This window comes from Gossypium raimondii, chromosome 5, assembly GCF_025698545.1.
Source record: "Gossypium raimondii isolate GPD5lz chromosome 5, ASM2569854v1, whole genome shotgun sequence".
In the NCBI taxonomy this organism is placed as follows: Eukaryota; Viridiplantae; Streptophyta; class Magnoliopsida; order Malvales; family Malvaceae; genus Gossypium; species Gossypium raimondii.
Window position 1 is genome coordinate 55,140,222 of NC_068569.1, and position 21,339 is coordinate 55,161,560.

General features: G+C 32.3%; 1 protein-coding gene and 1 non-coding gene across 2 annotated transcripts; one reads left to right on the forward strand and one right to left on the reverse strand.

Moving 5' to 3' along the window:
* Positions 1-152: 152 nt before the first annotated feature.
* Positions 153-20,045, reverse strand: LOC105768417 (GDSL esterase/lipase At2g27360). The gene is made up of 5 exons (XM_052630567.1): positions 19,732-20,045; positions 1,171-1,395; positions 907-1,052; positions 564-840; positions 153-471 (listed from the first exon to the last, which is right to left on the reverse strand). Exons 1-5 carry the CDS (start codon positions 20,012-20,014, stop codon positions 254-256), a joined length of 1,149 nt encoding a protein of 382 aa, XP_052486527.1. The 5' UTR covers positions 20,015-20,045; the 3' UTR covers positions 153-253.
* LOC128041517 (U4 spliceosomal RNA) lies at positions 9,316-9,466 on the forward strand. Its single transcript, XR_008196527.1, has one exon. It is a non-coding gene; the product is annotated as a U4 spliceosomal RNA (small nuclear RNA).
* Positions 20,046-21,339: the final 1,294 nt, after the last annotated feature.

Below are 21,339 nucleotides of genomic sequence, written 5' to 3' on the forward strand. Positions count from 1 at the left end.
ATGGATGGCATATTTATTTGTTGTTAGTGTAAAATTAGTTGTGACAGTGAGATTAAATACTCTAACGTGAAATAAAAAGTAAACTAAACACATCGTACCGCACTGTTCATCTAAACCCACACTTAAAGTAAAGTGGTATAGGTGGTGTGCATTTAGGATTAGCTTTGTGTGATAGTGGCAAGCATCAATTTGATCCTTTTATTGATTTGGAAGGAACTTTGGATGGGGAACACAAGTTAATGGGGGTTTACAGTTAATAGGGGACACAGGTTGTGGATTTCATCAAATCTTCAAATACAACATTAGCAAGCCATTTGTTGGCCGCTTCTGTATAATGGATGCCATCCCAACTTATATACGAAGAAGGGTCATTGCAAGAGCTTTTTAATGGTGGATAACCACAAGATCTGGACGAATTATAATTGTAAAGACCTCCAATTCCACAGCATGCCTTCAAAGTTTCTTTAAATCCTGCCATCATCCAACAAACTTTCATCTAAACAATCCAAAAATTTTGATCACAGATTAACTTCTCTTTGTTTAAAAACGAAGTGAAAGCTTACCAAATTGTTTTGGAGAATGGTAAAAACGCATTGCAATGTTGTAATAATCAGCATAAACAATGTTGATGTCTGGATGACGGTTTCGGAGTTTTTCGAGTTCTGTTCGAAGCAATTCGTTGTGGTGTTGAGAGAACTGGTTCAACCATGTTAGACAACCAGTTAAAGGATCATATTTATCCTTGTTTGAGCCCTGATAATTTGTCAATAAATCTGGGGAGCATCCAATTGGGAAGTTTCCAGGGACCAAAAATGTCACTGCACCTAACTCAATCAACTCCTGCATAGGAAAGGCTTCCGTTAAAATTCTTGGGAAAATTTTTCCGTTGAAATTAGTGTTTCTTACATGGATTGCTGATGCTATAGTATGAACAACAAGAGGAACAAATTTTCGAGCTGCTTCATTGTTTTTTTCCCTGAATGCATGATTGTAATCATTTCCCCCAATCACTCCCATCACAATCAAGGAATTCCGGAGGAGCTTTTTGCAATCTGTAAATCATAGCATGAAACAAAGATATGGTAACTAAGCTAGCAAGAAAAATAACCACGAATGAAGATTTTCTTTCCTACCAAACACAAACTAGAAAAATATATAAAAAAGTTTTACCTGCAGAAGATGAGCAAAGAGATGGCAATAAATGTTTGAAGGAATTCAATTCATCTCCCAAAGAAATGTTGGTGGAGCGATTATGGATTCCATTTTCTTGGAGAAACGATGAATTCAGTGCAGTCGCACCCGCCACTGCAAAATTCATTCCCTTTTGGAACTTCTGTAATCTCCCTACTTTAGTTGTGTAAGATGGCCGTAAAAAGGGAATCCCCAAAGCTTCAGCTGCCAAAAACCATGCCAAATTGACTTATAATTTCTATAATATTTGAATTGGATCCACATAATTGCTTTAAAATCTAAATATATTTATTATCTACATTTAATCCGAATACCATTATTGTCCCTTAAAATGGGAAATTTGTATTTTAAACCCTCAAATTTTTTAAAATTATAAAATAATACATGGTAAAATTTTTGTTTGACCTCAAAAATGATTTTTTTTTATTTAATCCTTCTATAACTATAAAGATATAAGTCAATACAATGATATAATTGAATTTTAATTCTCATTACTTGAATAAATATGGACCACCAGGTCACCTAAATTAGAACATGTATACACATACCAAGGAAATCGATAACCAAGCGGCCATCGCAACGTCGCCCGCTTGGATGATGAAAGAAAGTCCGACCATTCGGAGGAAAAGCCGATGGCGGAAGCTTGTTGGATTCCAATAGTGAAATCTCAAGCAAGTTACCGGTATCCGTTAAGGAATCACCGAAGCTGAAAATCGATGTGAAACATCCATTCACCGGTTGAATACTGCTAATCATTATGACGAAGAGAAAGCCAACAATCAAACATTGTTTCAACACCCAACATGATGAACAAGTAGCCATTGAGAGCATTTGTAAATTTAACAACAAAATGTTTATGTTTGTTTATACTGCTACGTCCTCAATAAAATACTCGACATGTATATATAGAGAGAGTACTATGATTCTTCGTGTTTAACATATAATCATATTTAACACTCAATCTTGAACATGAATAACATAAGTTCATAGTTCACTAAGTATAAGTTTATAGTTTCTTCCTACAAAGAATTTAAGAAACTTGTAAAGATTACAAAACGTGGATCAATGGATGAATGACAAAGTTAAAGCGAAGTAGATTTAAATAAGATAAATAATATTGGTTAATTGGAGAATTAGATGAAAAGTAGCTTTCGATGATATTCAAAATAGTAAACCATTAAGCAATCTCTACACATATTCAATAGTGTTTTTTATATATATATATATATCATCTTTTGTCAAAATAACTTTAATTGTATTTTTTAGATTTTTTAGCTATTAATTTTTGTTCTTTTTTCAAACAGCTTTTTCTAACTGATATAATAAAAGTATCTTAACAAAGTTAACGGGATAATGTAGAATATCGTATGTGGAATATTTTTAATGAGATATAATTTATTACTTAAATAACCCTATAAGATAATTACATGTGAAAAATAATAAAATAAATACATAATACATAAAATTAAAAAAAGTAACTCTTAATTTAAAGAAAATATACGTAATTATCTAAAAAATTTAATATCAAGTGAGAAAAACCTCTTAGTAAACAAGCGTATGAAAGATTGAAACCTTTTGAAAAAAAAAGAAAGAAAGATTGAAACACTGAATTTATTCATTAAATCTATTAGAAAAAGTAGTTTGAAAAGAATCGAAGGTTGATGACCAAAAATATACTCAAAAATACAATTAAGGTCATTTTGACAAAATATGCAAACGTTAGTGAACAAATTTATCATTAAGTCTTTTAAATGAGAACGTTAAAATTAATTTGAAGTATATCTTTAAGAAAATAATCTTTAAGAAAATAAAATAAGGCAAAAGTTCTTTTATTGAAATATAACAAATTAGGAAAATGAAAATTAGTTGACTAAGTTCTAGTGGTATTTTTAGACTTCATAATTAGGGTTCTAAATAAGTCGCGTGCAATAATGTCTAAATCAAGTTTGTGATGTTGATATTGGGTAGGATAAAGGTATTTACTCCATTCCTATAACTTCGAAAGTGTAGCGATTTCATATACAATGTTTAAACACTTGCGGAAGATAATACTTGAACATGAATGATGCTTACGAGAAGCATTCAAAACATTATGATTTATTGTTTGTAAAATGTTATGGGATATAATTTAAATGTATGTTAGTAAGCTTTGTTGAAAATGTTAGTAAATTTATTTTTCTAATGTTTGATGTAGAAAATCTAGTAAAATAAAAGTCAATTGAATTTAACAAATAAATTGCATAAATTTAATTAAAAAATAATTACATAAAGTTTATTTAATTAAAAAAATAAAGTAAAAATCTATACAATCTTGGTGTTAGGGTGAATGCGTTTCATACTTGGAGGATCTATGATACATACTGAATTCCGCCATTGTGGGGGCTCGACTAGATCTTAAGCCTCACCTTGATCTTTATCCTAAGGCAATGAGTTAAAACCTAATTCAAACATTGGTAGGAAGCAAACTCGCCTTCCTAGGAGCCTACTATTGAATAATGATATGATAAATGAAAAGGATAAGTTAAGGACGGCTCCCCAAGTTTGCTCTAGCATTTGCATAAAGTCAAGTCAGATACTTGAAACATCTTTAGTTCCCTCATGAGAGAATGGGATGAGTAAGAAGAAGGACCAACATCATCACCAAACCGATATGAGGATGTAACTAGATGTGTAGGCTAAGCTTACTCTTAGTGATATCCTCATTGATGACTCAATTGTACACATTGTTGCCTAAACTAAGGAAGTTATCATTTCTCAATAAGATATGATGGAGTACTCTAGATTTCATACCAATCAATTCTACTTTAAATTTAAAATCGACCTTGACACATGTGGGTCTCATTCTATACCACGAGAAGCACAATATACATCCTACTTTAAATTTAAAATTGACCTCAACACCTGTGGGTCTCAAGATTATGTTGTGAGAAGGGCACAATTTAATAAATAATTTTAAAAGATCCCTATTTAGGGGAAAATACAGTAAATCAATAAACAATCAGTTAAGAGAATTTAAAATTACTATAGTGCGTGTAATATCGAAGGCAGATTTGAATTAGAAAAGTCATTCTATTATTCTCTAAGACAATATCAACGACATCTCATAGAGAACGAAAATGACCTAAACCATTAATGTCGATAGGAATCCACCATGGTCAATAGGTTTGATCCATTTATGGTGGTGCCTTTTAGTGCTAGAATGAAATAGAGTGCTAAGGAAGGTTGTTAAGTTTAGTGATAGAGAAGAAGATCATTTTCTCATCATTCAGGGAGAGAGGTCTTGTGTCCAGTAGTACCATGTCACTGACAAATTTGAGACATGGTGATTGTGCGGTCAACCAGGTGGAAAGGCCATTGTACGTGGGTTGTCATCGAAAGGGAGGTTATTGTAATGCCTCAAGTCTATTTTAAATTTATGAATTGTGAAATTGTGTCAAGTGATTAATTTGGCCTAATGGTTAAGTGGTTTGAATATGTGCTTGAGGTCCTATGTTTAATTACTTTCCCTTAAATTTTGGTTATTTTTATCCTTATGTCTAGCTAGTCACACTTAGCTTATCTATAATTTTTGTTTAATTGTTGATAAGAATGAGATTGTTGATTTAGTGATAAGGCTTAACTTATCCATAGGTCCTAAGTTTGAATTTTATTGTGTGCAAAAGTAAGAATTATTTTTGCTCTTTCTTTGTTGTGCCACCCATGCTCAAAGTTTGGGTCAAATTTAAATATGAAACAACTTGATTCTGATAATATCAGAGTAGGATTTAGTGGGGGTTTAATTTGTTTTTCCCCTTCTCCCCCACTCTCTCCATCCTTCTATTTTTTTTTCTCTTCTTCTTTGATTGATTGAATTTCTCTTTGTCGTCTTCTCCCTCTGTAATTTTGTTTTTCCTTTCTCTATTCTTCTATTCTTTTTATTATTTCTTTCGGTTTCCATAACTTGCCAATTGCTACTTATGTTTCTCTTCTTCCATCTCTTTTGTCGTCCCTTTTCATTGCTAGTTACATCTCAGTAAGTGTTGCTTGCACATTGTTTTTAGTGGTGTAGTTTATTCTTTCGGTTTTCATAGAGTTAAGTGGTCTTTTTGAGTGGGTAAATTGGAGATGGGTCTAATTGTCTCCATGTTTCTATTAGGGGAAGGGTGAGTGGCGCATAACTCTCCTCCGATGAATTGAGGAGTTAGGCGACCTTGACACTAAGGGTAAGGACTGTATACCTAAATATGGGTTGATTTTTGCTAGGGCTGAATGCCCTATTATTTAAGTCGAATGCTTTAATACTTTTGGCCAAATACACTAAACCGAGTAGGGGCAGATTGAGTGATTTGGTTTTGGTGTATTGTTATTAATTGGTTTTGTTTTGGATGTCATATGTAGGAACAAAAAGTGTGTTGTAGTGTCATTATTCAAAAAATCATCAGGTGTGTGACTCAAACTTGAAAAAAATTTGCAAAACTATGCAAAACCGAAATTGGCAATTGACGCCACACGACCGTGTGTCTGGCCGTGTGTGTCAAACAGTGTGGGCCACACAGGCTAGACAGGTAGGGCGTGTAGGCTACATGAGCGTGTGGGCCCATTTCAAAGATTAAGTAGGATCAAGCGTAAAATTTTGTAATCGATTATGTGAATATGTCGGATATCCGTTAAAACTAATATGCTATACATGACGTTAGATGCAAACATTATATGAGCATAATAGATTTGTTAAACTCATAAATTGTTGTATGAGTATTTGATCGGACATGTCCCTATTCCGTAACTCTAACTCGAATATTGTGCATAATTCTAATCTATGAAACTATATATTTTATTAGCATATCTCTAAGCTGATAAGGTTATTAAAAAGCATGGATAGTCTAAATAAATTTGTGCATATGATATGATGTTGCATGTGCATTAGGGCAGGATGTGAATATGATATGGAGGAAGTTCTAACAGACCTCGATCTGCATTTCTGGTGGTTCACCCGCGAGATCTGATTTTGGCAGTGAAACTGCAATATATGTACATATAGTAGCTCGACTGCATAAATTTTATATGGCTATTGACCACTAAGTTGGTGTGTAGGGTTGGATGGGTATTAATTACCCTAATTGGTGTGTTGGGTGGGACGGAGATGGTGTGTAGCGAATAGGGGTAGCATCCGTTCTGTTTGACTTTTTGCATCGCTAAACATTCCATGTCATCTGTATCTGCTCTATTATGATGCATCTGTGCATTAGTTTTCTGCTCTATGCATCTGTGCATTGGATGGGTATTATGTTTGCAGGCCAAGTTGCACACTGGGCGTCTAACTCACCCAATTATTTTATCATTCCAAGTAAACCGCAGATTTAAGATTATGCGGTGTTTGGAAACTCGGATTGATCACACTTTTATAAGACATTTTAATTTATTTTCAATTAAACTTTATGGAATTTATTTGGGACTATTTATCAATTTTTGGACGTTATTAATGTTTTGGGTTTTGATTGGCTTAAATGATTTTAATGAACTAAAACTATACATTAAATAATTTTTCGTTAACAAAATTTGAATGATTGTTCTCAAATTAATAAGTTAACAATTTTCCCTGCAAATGTTAATCGAGAAATCGGATTTTAAAATAAGAAATAAGCAAAGTTAATAACATGACTCTTTCAATAAACTTTAAAATGTGTTCAACGTTTTGGAAAACATACATTAATCAACTTAATAACAAATTAGATAAGATTTTTGCAAAGTTTTCGATACGAGAAAAATGTTTAAAAGGCAATGATCGAAGTTTCCAAATTTTGAAAAGTTAAAACTTTAAAATACGATCATAACGTTTAGGTCATATTTAAAGTGTTACAGTTATAAAATGATCTGCCACGAGATAATCTGCATACAATCTACACGGATGGTATGGAAATGGTTGACTCAGAAGACTAAAAGTTGCTCCTTGTGCATGCTGAGCACATTCTGGAGATGAATGGTTGCACCAAAGCTTCTAGAATATTCATATTTAATGCAAAGCTGAGTAGCTGTGACCAGGGGAGTCGAAATAATGATGGGTTGCAATCTATCATAGGGCATGTGTCCGAGTGTCATTGGTTGCGAATCGATGAAGTCCATAGGTAGTGAAATGCACCGTTTTGGGAATACTTTATATATTCCCTTCTTCAACCTTGAAGCTATTTTTCCTGCTTTAGGTTGTCGAATTTTTCTTTCTAGGTTTCAGCCATGGTGTTGTTGGTTCTCCAAGGCTCGATTTTATGGGTTTTTGTTCTCTTATGCTCTGTTTTTCTTGTTTTGAGGTTTTTTGTTTGGGATTTTAAGAGGGTAAAATCTCGTTTTAGCTGCTCCTCCTTGTTCTTTGTGCTATGTCAACACTTATGGCCGGAAAAAGTTGTAAGCCGGTTGCCGGAGCACCTAATAAGGTGGTCAGATAGCAACGAGTTGAGAGGGAGGAAAGTGAGCCTGTGTCAGCGCCTCTTACGAGTGCACTACTAGCGAGAAAGGGATGAGGAGGTTGCTAAGATGTCGGGAGCTTCTCACAAGGCATCACAAATAAGAGTTTAGCATACCAGAGTGGTCCCATCCCCTCAACGGGGTCTCTAGGCCTCGATATGGCAGAGGGGACGAGGATTTTACCTCCCGCTTTACTTGCTTGAAGCTGGGTTCCACCTTCCTCTTTATCCCTCTATTTGCAATTTGCTCAACCTTTATGGTGTGACACCTGGGCAGCTAGTAGGTGTGTCCTGGTGGGTGATTTTCGAATATCTTATTCTCTGTCACAAGTAAGAGATATGACCTAATGCGGGGATATTCTAATACACATAACTGAACCTGCTTTAAATTTATATATTTAATTCATGATGACCAATCACATGCCACGTATATATGATTATAAGAAAAAGAAAATTGATGCAAGGAATGAACACAATATTTCTAAACAAAATTTACTTCTCAAACTCCATATTTATGACAATGAAATGTCACCTAAGTTCAAATTAAATAATATGAAGAAATTGAACGTTATATTAAAAAGTCAAATTAATGCATAAAATCCCTATAGATAGAGTGTAAACAAGTTAAGCTAGTCAATCTCAATTTGGTAAAATGTCGAGCTTCACACATACGTTATCTTGTTAAGTTAGTTCGAGCGATTTGACTAACAAGTTGAGAGGAGTTCGAGTGACTACATGCCCAACTCGAGAGATTTACAAGCTTAATCAATATTTTATTTTTTTTAAATATTTATAGTATGTATATACAAATAAATAATTGAAACATTATATTTAATGTAAATATCTACGATTTATCAAATTAACCATGTTTTGAACTTCTTAGTTGGTCCATTGGCTAATTAAGTTCAAATCGTAAGGATTATCTGCTTGTGGTGTGTGTATGTGTTGGCACTGATTTGCTCTTATCGGTTGTTAAATTAAGTCGAGTTTAACATATATAAACTTATTACAATTTACACCTTAAACATAATAATCAAAATCAAAATCAGACGAAAATAGCTTTAATGTCGGGATGAAGGTTTTGGACTTTTTCGAGTTCTTTTTGAAGTAAACCGTTGTGGCATTCGGAGAATTGGTTCAACCATGTTAAACAACCAGTTAAGGGATCATATTCATCTTTGTCTGAACCCTAAAAATTTACCTGCAATGCACTGTAAAACACCTCTCTCTGAGCCATTGAAACCACATGTTTTTGTTCAATGTCAAAGCATCATAACATAGAACTGATAATCAATTCAACCACATGCATTTACTACTCAAATTAAAGCATCTAAAATTATAGTGATTAAAAGTAGAGTTTAAAATACAAAGATTAAAATTGATCAAATTAAAATACAAAGATTAAAACTACAAATTTCATAAATTATAAGGATTAATTGCAGAATTTAACCTTTTATTATTGAAATTATTATGAATGGAATCTCCATCAATGAAATTAAAAATCTATCATTCATTCTACTGCCAAGACTCTGTAATTTTGTCGTTAAGAGCAAAGATACTAGGAGTACTTATTAGTTGTTAGTATTTGTCTCCAAGCTAATCTAATTGCGGGTATCCCACATCAGTGCGGGATACAGATAACTACCGCTGGCCTCGCTTATAAAGGTTGGGAAAACACGAGGGTTGTTTTATCTTTGCGCTTGGGGCAATGACGCAGCTAGTGAGGTTCTAACCGAGGCGCGTCTATTGCTGGTTGAAAACTATTTCCAAACCCCCTCTTAGGCTTGGGTTCAGCCTTGGCCTTCGAGAATTTCTGGAAGGGCTCCCTTTGGGGTAAAGCTCTACAATTCTCAGTCTTAAAACTTTGATATTTTTGTCACGCAAACGACGCGTAGTTATAATTAAATTGAAGATTAATATCCAGTACCTATAAGGATTTCGAATCACCACGTAAACAAAGCTTACTTTTTTGTCCATCCAATTTGAGAAAGATAATGTCGGACCTGACCTTATCAACTCATATTTGAATTTTTAGATTAATTTTTATTTCAATTTTTTAAAAATATAATACACTAAATGCATTAAAAACTCTAAAATTAAAAATATATTTTATTGTAATTAATATAATTTGTAAAATTTCATATTTTGAATTTGGTTATTTAGTTAGGTAATTTTTTTTTTAGATTTTGGATTTAATTGTTATTGGGTTAGTAATTATATAATTATTATTGAACATATATAATTAATATAATATTTTTTATAACATAATATATTTGGGTTAGGATTGGACAAAAATTCTTGCATAAGGCCCCACTTCATTTAAAAATGAGCCTTAAATTTTACTTAAGTCCATTTTTCAGGCATTATATTTTTATCCAAACTTTTTTATTTTTCGAACGGACTTTCAGGCCTGAGCGGGTAGCCCAACCTATGAGCAGGTCTAGTTTAGATATGTCTTGATGTATCTTCGACTTGTATATATGTATAAGGAATAGGTTTTTGGATGTTTGAAATCATCAAGGACGAATTATAGCATTTGTAAACATTAATTTCGAGTTGAAAAAGTGACCATGCAACTTAAATCGATACTTAAAAGGATATCAATACCTCTCATAAATGTAGATATTTATAGCTGTTACAAGACCAAGTCTCAATACTTTATAGTCAAGTATCGATTCATGTAAAGTCTCGGCACTTTGCTTCCCAAATGAGTTATAAAGCTATAACTTGCACTGTATCAGTACTTAGATACCTAATATCGACTCAAAAATGTTTAGATAAGTTGAAACACATTTAAAACATATTGTTTATATTTTTCAAGTCTTAAAAATGTTTAGACACTAAATAACTTTGTAATAATTTTTTTTCTTAACAAACATTACTATATCAAAATATTGAGATATCAAAACTAATAAAAAAAAATTTGGATGTAAGGAAAGAACTACAATATTTCTGAACATTATTTCCCAAACGCCAAGCTTTTGAGAATGTAACCTAGTTCCTGTGTATTAAGTCGATCTTAATTCGCTCACTAAGGAAGTGAATGTCATCCAGGATTGGATTCTGCTCCCAGTGCACTGGTATGGTTTTCTTTCTGATGACCGATGGCATTGAAGATGACGTAGCTTAACGTCAATGGAAGAATTAGCTCAAGCCAATGTACCGGTATAGGGGCCTTTAGGCCTATCGAACATAGGAGCGGGGGAGGGGCCGTATGGACACTCTACGAAGGAAGTAGCATGGGTCAAGTCCTCCGCACGCCCTTGTGCCAGCGTAGAGCAGAACAATTGAATTTTAAAGGTTAGCAGTTGTTAGGCAAGCAGTGGCTATAGGATAAGCCTATCCTTAATTCCAATAGAGCATTCTTGGATTCCTAATATGCAAGGCCCATGCAATGTCATCATCTCTTCCACTCCAACCAATTGTAATAAGGTGATGTCTATTGATTTGCTGGGACTCTGCACCTACTTCTCTGCTCCCTATCTGAGGTGGATTACTTTTGTAATCTTTGAACGCTTCGTGAATTCGTTGTCTGTACACTTACGCCTCCTTAATTACTGCTATCGGGTTTGATTAATTTGATGCCCACATACATTACTTTGTTCCCGTGAGTCCATATTTTCTATAGCAAAATTTACTTCTCAACAAATTTTGCCTTCATTTCAAGGCCCCCCAATCTGGCTATGTCTAAGAGTTGGATTAACCAATCCTTTATTGATTGTAAGTTGATGTCCAAGGTTCGAATACAATGTTTTGACCCGAACCACACAGCTCTAGCAAAAGAGCATTCCCAAAAAAAAGGTGTTTTTCATCCTCCCATTCATCATAGGGGACACGTAGTGTCCACATTGTTAATTCTTCTATTGATGGTCACTTTACATGAGAGGGTTTCATTAAGAATTTTCCACAAGAAGATAATCACTTTGTTAAGACAAATTGAGCTAAGAGTTGTTGAGTGGCACTTGGCACTACCAACTGCAGACTGCCACTGAGGTACTTTTGATACTTGTTTTATTTGATTTGACAATTTAATGAAGAAAATCTTTAGACCTGGTTATGTGTTATTTTATTGAAGATATTATGGTCCATTTATGAAAAACCAATTCTTGGCAGTTCAAGATTAGATTGGATTCGAGTGATCTATGTAGCAAGCCTAAATTTTTATATGCTTTGAGGCTTGTCTAGGTTTTGTATAAAAGCTTATTGAGTGCATTTTAATTTGTTTATCGAGGAACCTTTTTGTGAAAAAGTGCAAGCTATTATTGTAAATATTGTGGAGTGTTTACTGCCCAAGTTCTCAGGAAGAGGATTTTGAGGTGAAAGTTTTAGTCTTTAGGTACAAAGGTGGTGTTTCTATACTTAGAGAGCAATAGAGTGTGAGTCACTTGTTGTACAATTAATTAAAGATAGTAAAATTTCTCACTGAACTAGGCTCCGCAGACATAAGGAAATCGAGCTGCATAAACAAATCATTAGTATTATTTGTTATTTTATTTGCACAGTTTCCTAGTGTCAAGCCGTAGTGGTTGTTGCAGTCTAGCACTTCCATTGCATTTGTTGTACTGAACAAATAAGCATTTCATACCTTTTGTAAGAACAGCATTGTGGGGAAGCTTCTTGGATTCCAAAACTGAAATCTCAACGAAGTTGCCGGTATCCAACATGGAAGCTGAAAATCAATGTGAAACATCCATTCACCGGTGAACTAATGCCGGTTATCATGGCAAAGACAAAGCTAACAATAATGAATTGTTGTTTCAACCAACAACATGTATGAAATTTTAACAAGCAATAATCAATTTCGCATTCAAAGCTTTGAGATACTTATGCGAATATATACACATATATTGGGATCAACATGATTAAGTAATAAACAAGTAAAAGAAATAGCGGAAGAAATTGAGAAATTAAACAAATAAATTTAACGTGAAAAAAATCTCTCCAAAGAAGATAAAAAACCACGGGTAAAAATGATTTACTATAATGGCAAAAGAACGAAGAGTACAAAGATAGAGATAAAAACTAAACGCCAAAACTCAAAAAACAAAGAACATTTTGCAAAAATGTTATGAGTTTTAATATTTAATGGGTGTATTTTCTAAGATTGTAAAAGTAATATAAACTAATTAGAGTTTAACTGAAACAAATAAATAAAGTTTAACTGGAAGATTGTTTCTCAAATTTAACTGAAATATGAGTCACACTCAACAACACATGTGGGCACAAAAGCAGTACGAAGTGTAAATTCTAAAATTTATTTTTTAAAAATTAAAATAATATAATATTTGATATTTATGTGAACGAGAGGAATGAGTTTAGGTTCACTATGTTTAATATTTAATAGCATAGCCAGTTGAGTCTTAGCTCAATTGATATCAGTATTATTACCAATACAAGAATACGTGAATTTAAGTGTATTAAAATACATTATTCTCTTATTTCAAACGCTACACTTATACGAAAGATAAGTAAATAAAAAAAAAATCAATAGCAGAATCCGATATGTTAGGACGAACAACATTAGTGAAATCCCATGAAGGCTTCTTTGAGTTTCTTTTTCACCTGGCAAAGTAACACTTGAACTGAGAAGGGATTTGTTTTAGTGAGTCTTCTTATGCTAAAATCCAGTGAAAACAGACATCAAATGCTAAAATCCAAGTGGAAGATGGATGTAAGATGTGAAATTTGTGTGTCTTCTTCAGCTGGTAAGGTGTCAAATCCATATTTTTTTTCTTTTTTTTTTTTGTTTGTATAATTATGGGAGTTCTTTTTTTTTTTAATTTGGTGCTTTTGTTTCTTTTATTTTTGAATTTAGTGCTTTTGTGGTAAATTTTTCATAGAGGTCCTTGTACTAAGACTCTGGTTATATTTCATTTTCTCTATTCAAAAAATAGGTAAATTAGTTTATGTACAAATCAAAGAACAAACTGATCCTTCTGTAAAAAATTTTATCCATTTATGTTTTTAAAATTTGCTCCCAGTACGCTGGCATGAAGCAGACGTGGCATGTTATATGTCATTATGTTATTCCGTCAACTACACCAATTTTTAATAATACAAATGGATAAATTTTTTTAACAGAAACGATCAATTTGGTCTTTAAATAGAAGAGACAATGTAATTCGACTCCTTTTCTTTTTTTCTCAGTCAATATAAAGATAACAAAAAAAAGAAAGACGGAGAAATTCAACCTCTTTCAAAGAATACCCGCTTACAAAACACCCATAAAAGCCTTGCACACTAAAGAACAACCCAACATGAAGCAACCAACTACATCTCAAACAATCACAAAAATTGCCACCAGGCCTCCTAAAACTTGCTTTTGCCATACATTTGCCTTGATGGAGTATAATTACAAGTTGAGCCTGCAACGGTTTATTAAAATCAGAGACGATACCAATGACTAGATTCCAGAATGTCCACGATTTATAAACCACTTCAAAACAGCACACAAGTCTAACTCAATAACTACAGGAACTTTCTCATGCCATCCCTTACTATAAAATATCTTCACGCCTGTTTTTCTGGCTCTTACCTTAGCCATTCTCAATTTCGTAACTTCTATCCGCCCAATATACATCACGTAGGCCGCTCCTTTATCGTCTCTCAAAACCCACCACAACCCACTTCAACATCCATTACAACACCTGTGACATTGAACTTCATCCCCTTAGGGGAAGGTGGATTCCATAGAAAAATGTTCTCGATTGACTATGCTCCTCAATGAACTACAATTCTTAGGCCAACACCGTCAAATCATTCAAAAATTGAAAGTCATCATGAGCTGTCCTTGCCTCAACATGATGTCGAAAACGATATCAACCATAATCTTTTATGAAGTCCTATCAAATTCACAATTTAACACAGCGAAACCAAATCATCAAAACACCCAACAAGTTTCCATTGCAAACCAAAATTCTAGGTTTCTATTAATTTTTTTTTTTTGGAAATTTTAAGTATTTGTAAATATAAAGATATTTCTCTTGTTTTATAGGCATTATAGATAATAGATGGGTTTAACCCGAATAATATAAAAAAATAATTAATTATGAAAAAGGTATAGAAAATAGAATAATTACGAAAATAGGCATTTGCTACAGTGTTTTGACGGTGCCACCTGACATATTGGATGCACCAAACTAAAATGTGATTATCTAAAAAATCCAGGGACCTTACATGTAAATTTCCCGTTTTAATTAGGTGCTTAAAAAAAGGCTTGAAAGGTGCCGCTGACAGTATGGCCGCACCAAATTTAGGGAAAATTGCACCCTAAACCCCCTATTTATTATTAATTTTTATCCTCCTTTAACACCAAAAATAGATTGACCTCTTATCAATTAGTCTAAAATATTTTTCTACCAAAAAGTATTTTTGTAAGTAAGCCGATTCCAACTCGAAATAAATTTTATTTATTTTTCAAAAATATTTTTATTGTTCAAATTATGTTTGATATAACAGTTAACGGTATTTATAGTAGTTTTCTTTTGCTCTCATTATATTTAGAAACTATAAATTTAACTAATCATTATAATTTATACATAATAAGATTTTTCTAAAGCTTTTATAATTATAATTTTATACCATTTCCGTTAATCAAATTGATAATAAAATTATAAATATTTTTAAAATAAATAAAATTTATTTCCAATTGGAATTGACTTACTTACAAAAATACTTTTGGTAGAAAACTTTTTAAACTAATTGATAAGAGGCCAATCTATTTTTGGTGATAAAGGAGGATAAAAATTAATAATAAATAAGGGGGATTTAGGATGCAATTTACCCTTTTAAAATTAGGTGCCTGTCAGGCGGCACCCTTTGAAGCATTTTCTCAGCACCTAATTAAAGTGGCAAATTTCATATAAGGTCTCTGGAGTTTTTACATCATCAGATTTTAGTCTAGTGCTACCAATATGTCAGGCGGCACTGTCAAAACACTGCAACAAATGCCTATTTTTGTAATTATTCTATTTTCTATACCTTTTTCATAATTAATTATTTTTATATTATTTTGGTAAAAAATCCATAATAGAAAAACATAAACAAGGAAAGTATTATTTTATGACCATCTTGAATTTTGGTAATGAATTTGTATCAAAATCAAAGTGAATTTGGGTAATGAATATTGTTTAGCTTATATCCATATGTATTATCGAATAATAAATCTAATCTTCAACATATAAATTCATAAGGAGTAGTTTGAATACTCTCGAATGTTATGAATGTGTTAGGTATAGATTATTTTAGGTCATATTAGGTCGGGATCTCTCTACTATTTATGGGTTTGAGATTTAGTCCCTATATTTTTATTTGGTATAATTTGTGTTAGGTATAAATTGTCTTCAATTATATTTTGGTTTTGATCCCTTCACTATGTTTAATTTTGAGATTTTGTTCTTATATTTTTGTTTGGTAAAGTTTGGTATCTATACTATTATAATGGCAATAGCTAGTCCAAATAATTAACATACTTAACTATTTCAGTTAACATGATGAGAATCGAACTAATTATCATAAAATGATTTTTTTTGTTAGAATAGTGTTCTTAAGAAATATTGATGTCATAATTAATAATATTAATGACTTAGACTAACTAATGAGACTATAAAAGCAACTGAATCAAAATATGTTAAAATTAAAGTAAAAAATTATAACTTGAGTTACTATATAGTATAGAGTCTGAAAGTTAAATTTTAATCATTTCTAGGGAAAAATAACACAAAAGACAAAGAAAAATAGAACACAAGTGTCAAAGTGTAAGATGCATTTGGGCATTACTTTTATCTGTAGAAGAATAGGTTATGTAGGTCGAACGTAATATCTAGAACTACTCATAGTCTTTACTCAACTTATAAATAAGAGGATAATATATTTTAGCACACTCGAACCCACATTCTCCTATATTAACAATAATATCAATACTAATTAATAAAATTTAGATATTAAAATCTCTCTCAAAGTGAAATAATGAATTAAGCCAACTAAAATTGTGACGTTGTCTTTAGTGCTTATTTTCCAACGGTGATTGAATTGTTCTTTTCTTTTACGTGGGTCACGCTGTGTTGGGGTTCTCAAAAGCACCTCTATACGTGGAAAGGAATTAAAATTTATGTTCATGTCTATTGTCATTGTGATACAGTCAGTCGGTCCCATTGTTGTCTGTCATATTGCTAATAAAGACATTCGGATGTAACAGGTGCTAATGAGGGTAGTAAAGAAGGGGTTCAGAGTGAGGGTACTGTCATAGGTGGGCCAATTGTACGAGGAAAGATGACTTAGTGAGTGAAGAAATTAATTTAGAGGGTTTAGTGTAACACTTTATATTTGACTTGAAAATCGATTAGATATAAAATATTGTATTTGTTGTCAAAACGATTCGAATTAATATTAAAAAAATTATCGAACATGACAAATATTAAAATCAAAAGATGTTACGAGCGTTAATCAACTCAAAATTAAATCAATGTTAATACCTCATAATTTTGAACAAAAAGTTCATGAAACTATTTTAAAAGGTTGGATGAAAGATCAAATTTAAAAGATGATTTTACTTCTTGAGGTGTGACTGACACTATCTAGAATATTTCATGGATAGGTTATTTCCATGACCTAACCAAGCACTTCTGTTTTTTGGAAGAAAACAAGGAGTAAGAACCACCTAGCTAAAGGCACAAGGGATGGAAGAGTTTCTGTTTGGAGAGAGGAGAAGAACCAACACTCAAAATTGGGATAATTTAGGGTTTAGAGTTGAAGGTTTAAGATTACACTAAATTTCAAAGTTTATTCGGATACATCTATATTACATAGTCGAGTTACACCAAATACGAGCCGAAGACTCCTTACCATTCACATCTCGGACTTTGGATATATCATTCTCAATTTGTTAATAGTTGATGCAGGACACAAGTTATTTAAACTATGAATGCTGTTCATCAATTCCTCAAATACAACATTGGCAATCAATCTGTTGACTGCTTCCGTATAATGGATTCCATCCCAGCTCATATACGAAGAAGGGTATTGCAACATTGTCTTAATGGCGGATAACCACAAGCTCTCGAAAGATTGTAATTGTAAAGACCTCCAGTTCCACAGCAAGCCTTCAATGTTTCTTTAAACCCTGGAACCATTCGAGAAAAAATCGATTAAGGTTGATGACAGATTATGTTTCTTGTTTCAAAGAAAGTGATCAAACCAAACCCTACCAAATTTGTTTGGAGAATGGTAAATCCTTAATGTAGTGCTGTAATAATCAGCATAAACTATGTTGGTGTCGGGATGAAGGTTTCGGATTTTTTCGAGTTCTTTTCGAAGTAATTGATTGTGGTATTGAGAGAATTGGTTCAACCATGTTAGACAACCAGTTAAGGGATCATATTGATCCTTGTCTGAACCTTGAAACAGTGTCAAATAAGTGGGAGAGCATCCAATTGGGAAGTTTCCAGGGACCAGAAATGTCACTGCACCTAACTCGATCAACTCCTACATATCACATTCAAATGTTATAATAATCTGAAACACAGTACCGATCAACAATTGCCTTAAAAAACTGGTGATTCTTACATTGATTGATGAAGTTATAGAATCAACAACAGGAGGAACAAAGTTTCGAACATCCTCAATGCTTTTTCCTTGCTTGAAGGCATGACCGTAATCATTTCCCCCAATTTCTCCCATCACAATCAAGGAGTTCCGTAGGAGCTGCTTGAAATCTGTACGTAAATTAATAAACTGTTTGAAGGAATTCACTTCATCTACTAAAGATACGTGGGTTTTGGGATTATAGATTCCAGGAAATGAAGAATTGAGTGCACCAGCACCCCCAACTGCAAAATTCACACCATTTTCAAAATTCTCTGATGTTCCATTTTTATATCGATAATATGGTGGAAGAAATGGCAATCCCAAAGCTTCAGCTGCAAAACCATAGACAGATATTATCAAATATATTAATAGATATACAAATATGCATTTGATATGGCAATCACAATGGCGGATCTTGAGACTAAAGTTTGGAGAGCCTAATAAAATTTTCGCCTATAGAGTTTAATCTATTTGTTCTTAATAAATTATATATTATTTTGGTCAAACTAAATTATATAATATACATACATATAAATATATCTAAATTATATATTTATTAATATGTTTATATGTAAACATAGGATTTAATAATTATGATAATATGGATACGGGTCCAAGAAAACAAACCATGTATACCCAAGCTGACTTTATCCATCTAATATTAATGGTGAAATTCCAAAACATGGGTCAAGTGGGTAATGTAAAAATAAAACTTATTTAGTATTCCAGCTTTATAAAAATATAATTTTAACTCTTTATTTAATTTTTCGTTTTTTTTATTTTTAAACTTGAGTTTTTGGTAAATCACTTTAAAATAAATGAAAAAATTAACATTTTCTAACTTTGTTGACGATATACACATATATTGTCATGTGAATGACATATTAATATTTAATTAAAATCATTAAATTTTTCATCTATTTTAAGGTAATTGGACAAAAAATATAAGTTTAAGAGTTAAAAAAAGCAAAAAAATTATATAAAGAGTTAAAATATTTTTTGGAAAATTGAAATAAAAAATTTATTATGCCATATAAAAAAGATGGGTAATGACCATTTATATTGGGATATTCATATTTATTGGCAATTGAAAATGAAGATGTGGTTTTCTCGTACGAGGTGGGCCATTGGTGATTAAGGACCCTACTCTTGGTATCAGACATGAGACCACTAACAATGGTGAGATTGTAATTCAAATAAATTGAAAATTAAAGGGTTGAAGATGAAAGGGAGAGAAAGAACTGTTATTGATGGTATCTCTCATGAGATCTTGCAGGTATTGTCTCCTCCAACAGAGAAGCTTTTTCTGTCAATTGTACATGGCTCTCAACAAAGATTGGAAACAAAACCTTAATAAGAGAACAATATCTAGCCGACTGCCTGATGGATGACTTTTTGAAAACTTCTCCCGAAAAAGTTCCATTTAAACACAATGTATCCTTCGATTGTGTGACTTGGACAAGATTCAAGAGCTGGTAAGTAAAGAAAATCAAAGAAAAAGAAGAGGAGAAAAAACAAGTACCAAGGAAATCGATAACCAAGCGGCCATCGCAAAAGCGGCCAGTTGGACGGTGGAAGAAGGTGCAGCCATTTGGAGGAAAAGCACCGTGAGGAAGCTTGCCGGTTTCCAAAACTGAAATCTCAATTGAGTTGCCGGTATCCGACATGGAATCCCCGAAGCTGAAAATCGATGTGAAACATCCGTTCACCGGTGAACTGATGCTGGATATTACGGCAAAGAGAAGGACAACAATGATGAACTGTTGTTTTAACCAATATGATGATAAAAAGTAAGTAGTAGCCATTAACGTATAAATGTCAATTTAAACAAGAAATAAACAGTTTTGCATTCAAAGCTTTGAGACACTGGTGCCTATATATATAGCACAAAAGGGCTGAGTTGTAAATTCCAAATTTTATTTTTAAAAAATTAAAATAAAACATAAACGTATTAAATATGTAGATTTATTGTATAATTCAGTGATGAATTGATATTAATATTAATTTTAAGTTAATTTCTGCTATTAGTACTCATACTTAGCAAAATTTATGGATTTAATTCATGTACTTTTCAAGTGTTAGAATTTCAGTTTTATACTGAACAATAATTGTTAAATCCATTAAGTAAAATTTTATTATTTCCAAAATCTGTGTACCAAACATATTATCTTATGTGTAATGCCATGCCAATTTATCATTTCCAGATAGTACTTACTAAAAATCCAATTAGGGCTAGTTTAACATTGCTTTTGAAAATGCTTTTAAACAAAAGCATCGTGAAAAATTATTTTCAAAAGTACTTTTGGAAATTTTAATTTAAGATTTAAGTGTTTAGTATTGTTATCAAAAAGTGTTTTGAGAAATAAAATGTCCATTTTAGGCATGATATTATAAAGTAACAAATACGCATTTAAATAAGGTTCAAATTAGTTAATATTATGATATTTTAGCAAGAATATAAAAATAATTTATTATAACTCGTTAATATTTTAATATAAAATATAAATTTTAAATATTTTTAAGCATTTAATATTAATTATTTACAATATATAAATATAACTGTTAAATATTTGTAATTAAATATTAATTGTATTATTTTAAAGTTTCAAAATCATGGTTCCTCCTATTGGAAACCCTAACCGAGACTCCATTTTCGAAACTTTGAATTCGTTGAAATTATTGTTCATATTTATCGTCATTGTTGATAAAGTCAGTCGGTCCCAACCAATATTGTTTGCCATTTTGCTAATTCCATCCCCACCTTGATTGTGAACACAGCACCTTTTCTAACTATAAATGTTACGTACGTTGTGTGGTGTGTGAAATCAACTTAACATAATGTATATCATGGAACTAGATTCCCTTTTATGAGGGTAGTATTGAAGGGGTTCAGAGTGATAGAAGGATAATATGTTTCAGCAGTACACTCGAACTTAAATATCTTTCAAAGTGAAATAATGAATTAAGCCAACTAAAATGGTGAGGTTGTCTTTAATGCTTACTTTCCAACGTGATTGAATTGTTCTTTTCTTTTACGTGGGTCACGCTGGGGTTCTTAAAAGCACCTCTATAATTGGTCCCATTACGTGGAAAGGACACAAGTTATTTAAACTATGATTAATGCTGTTCA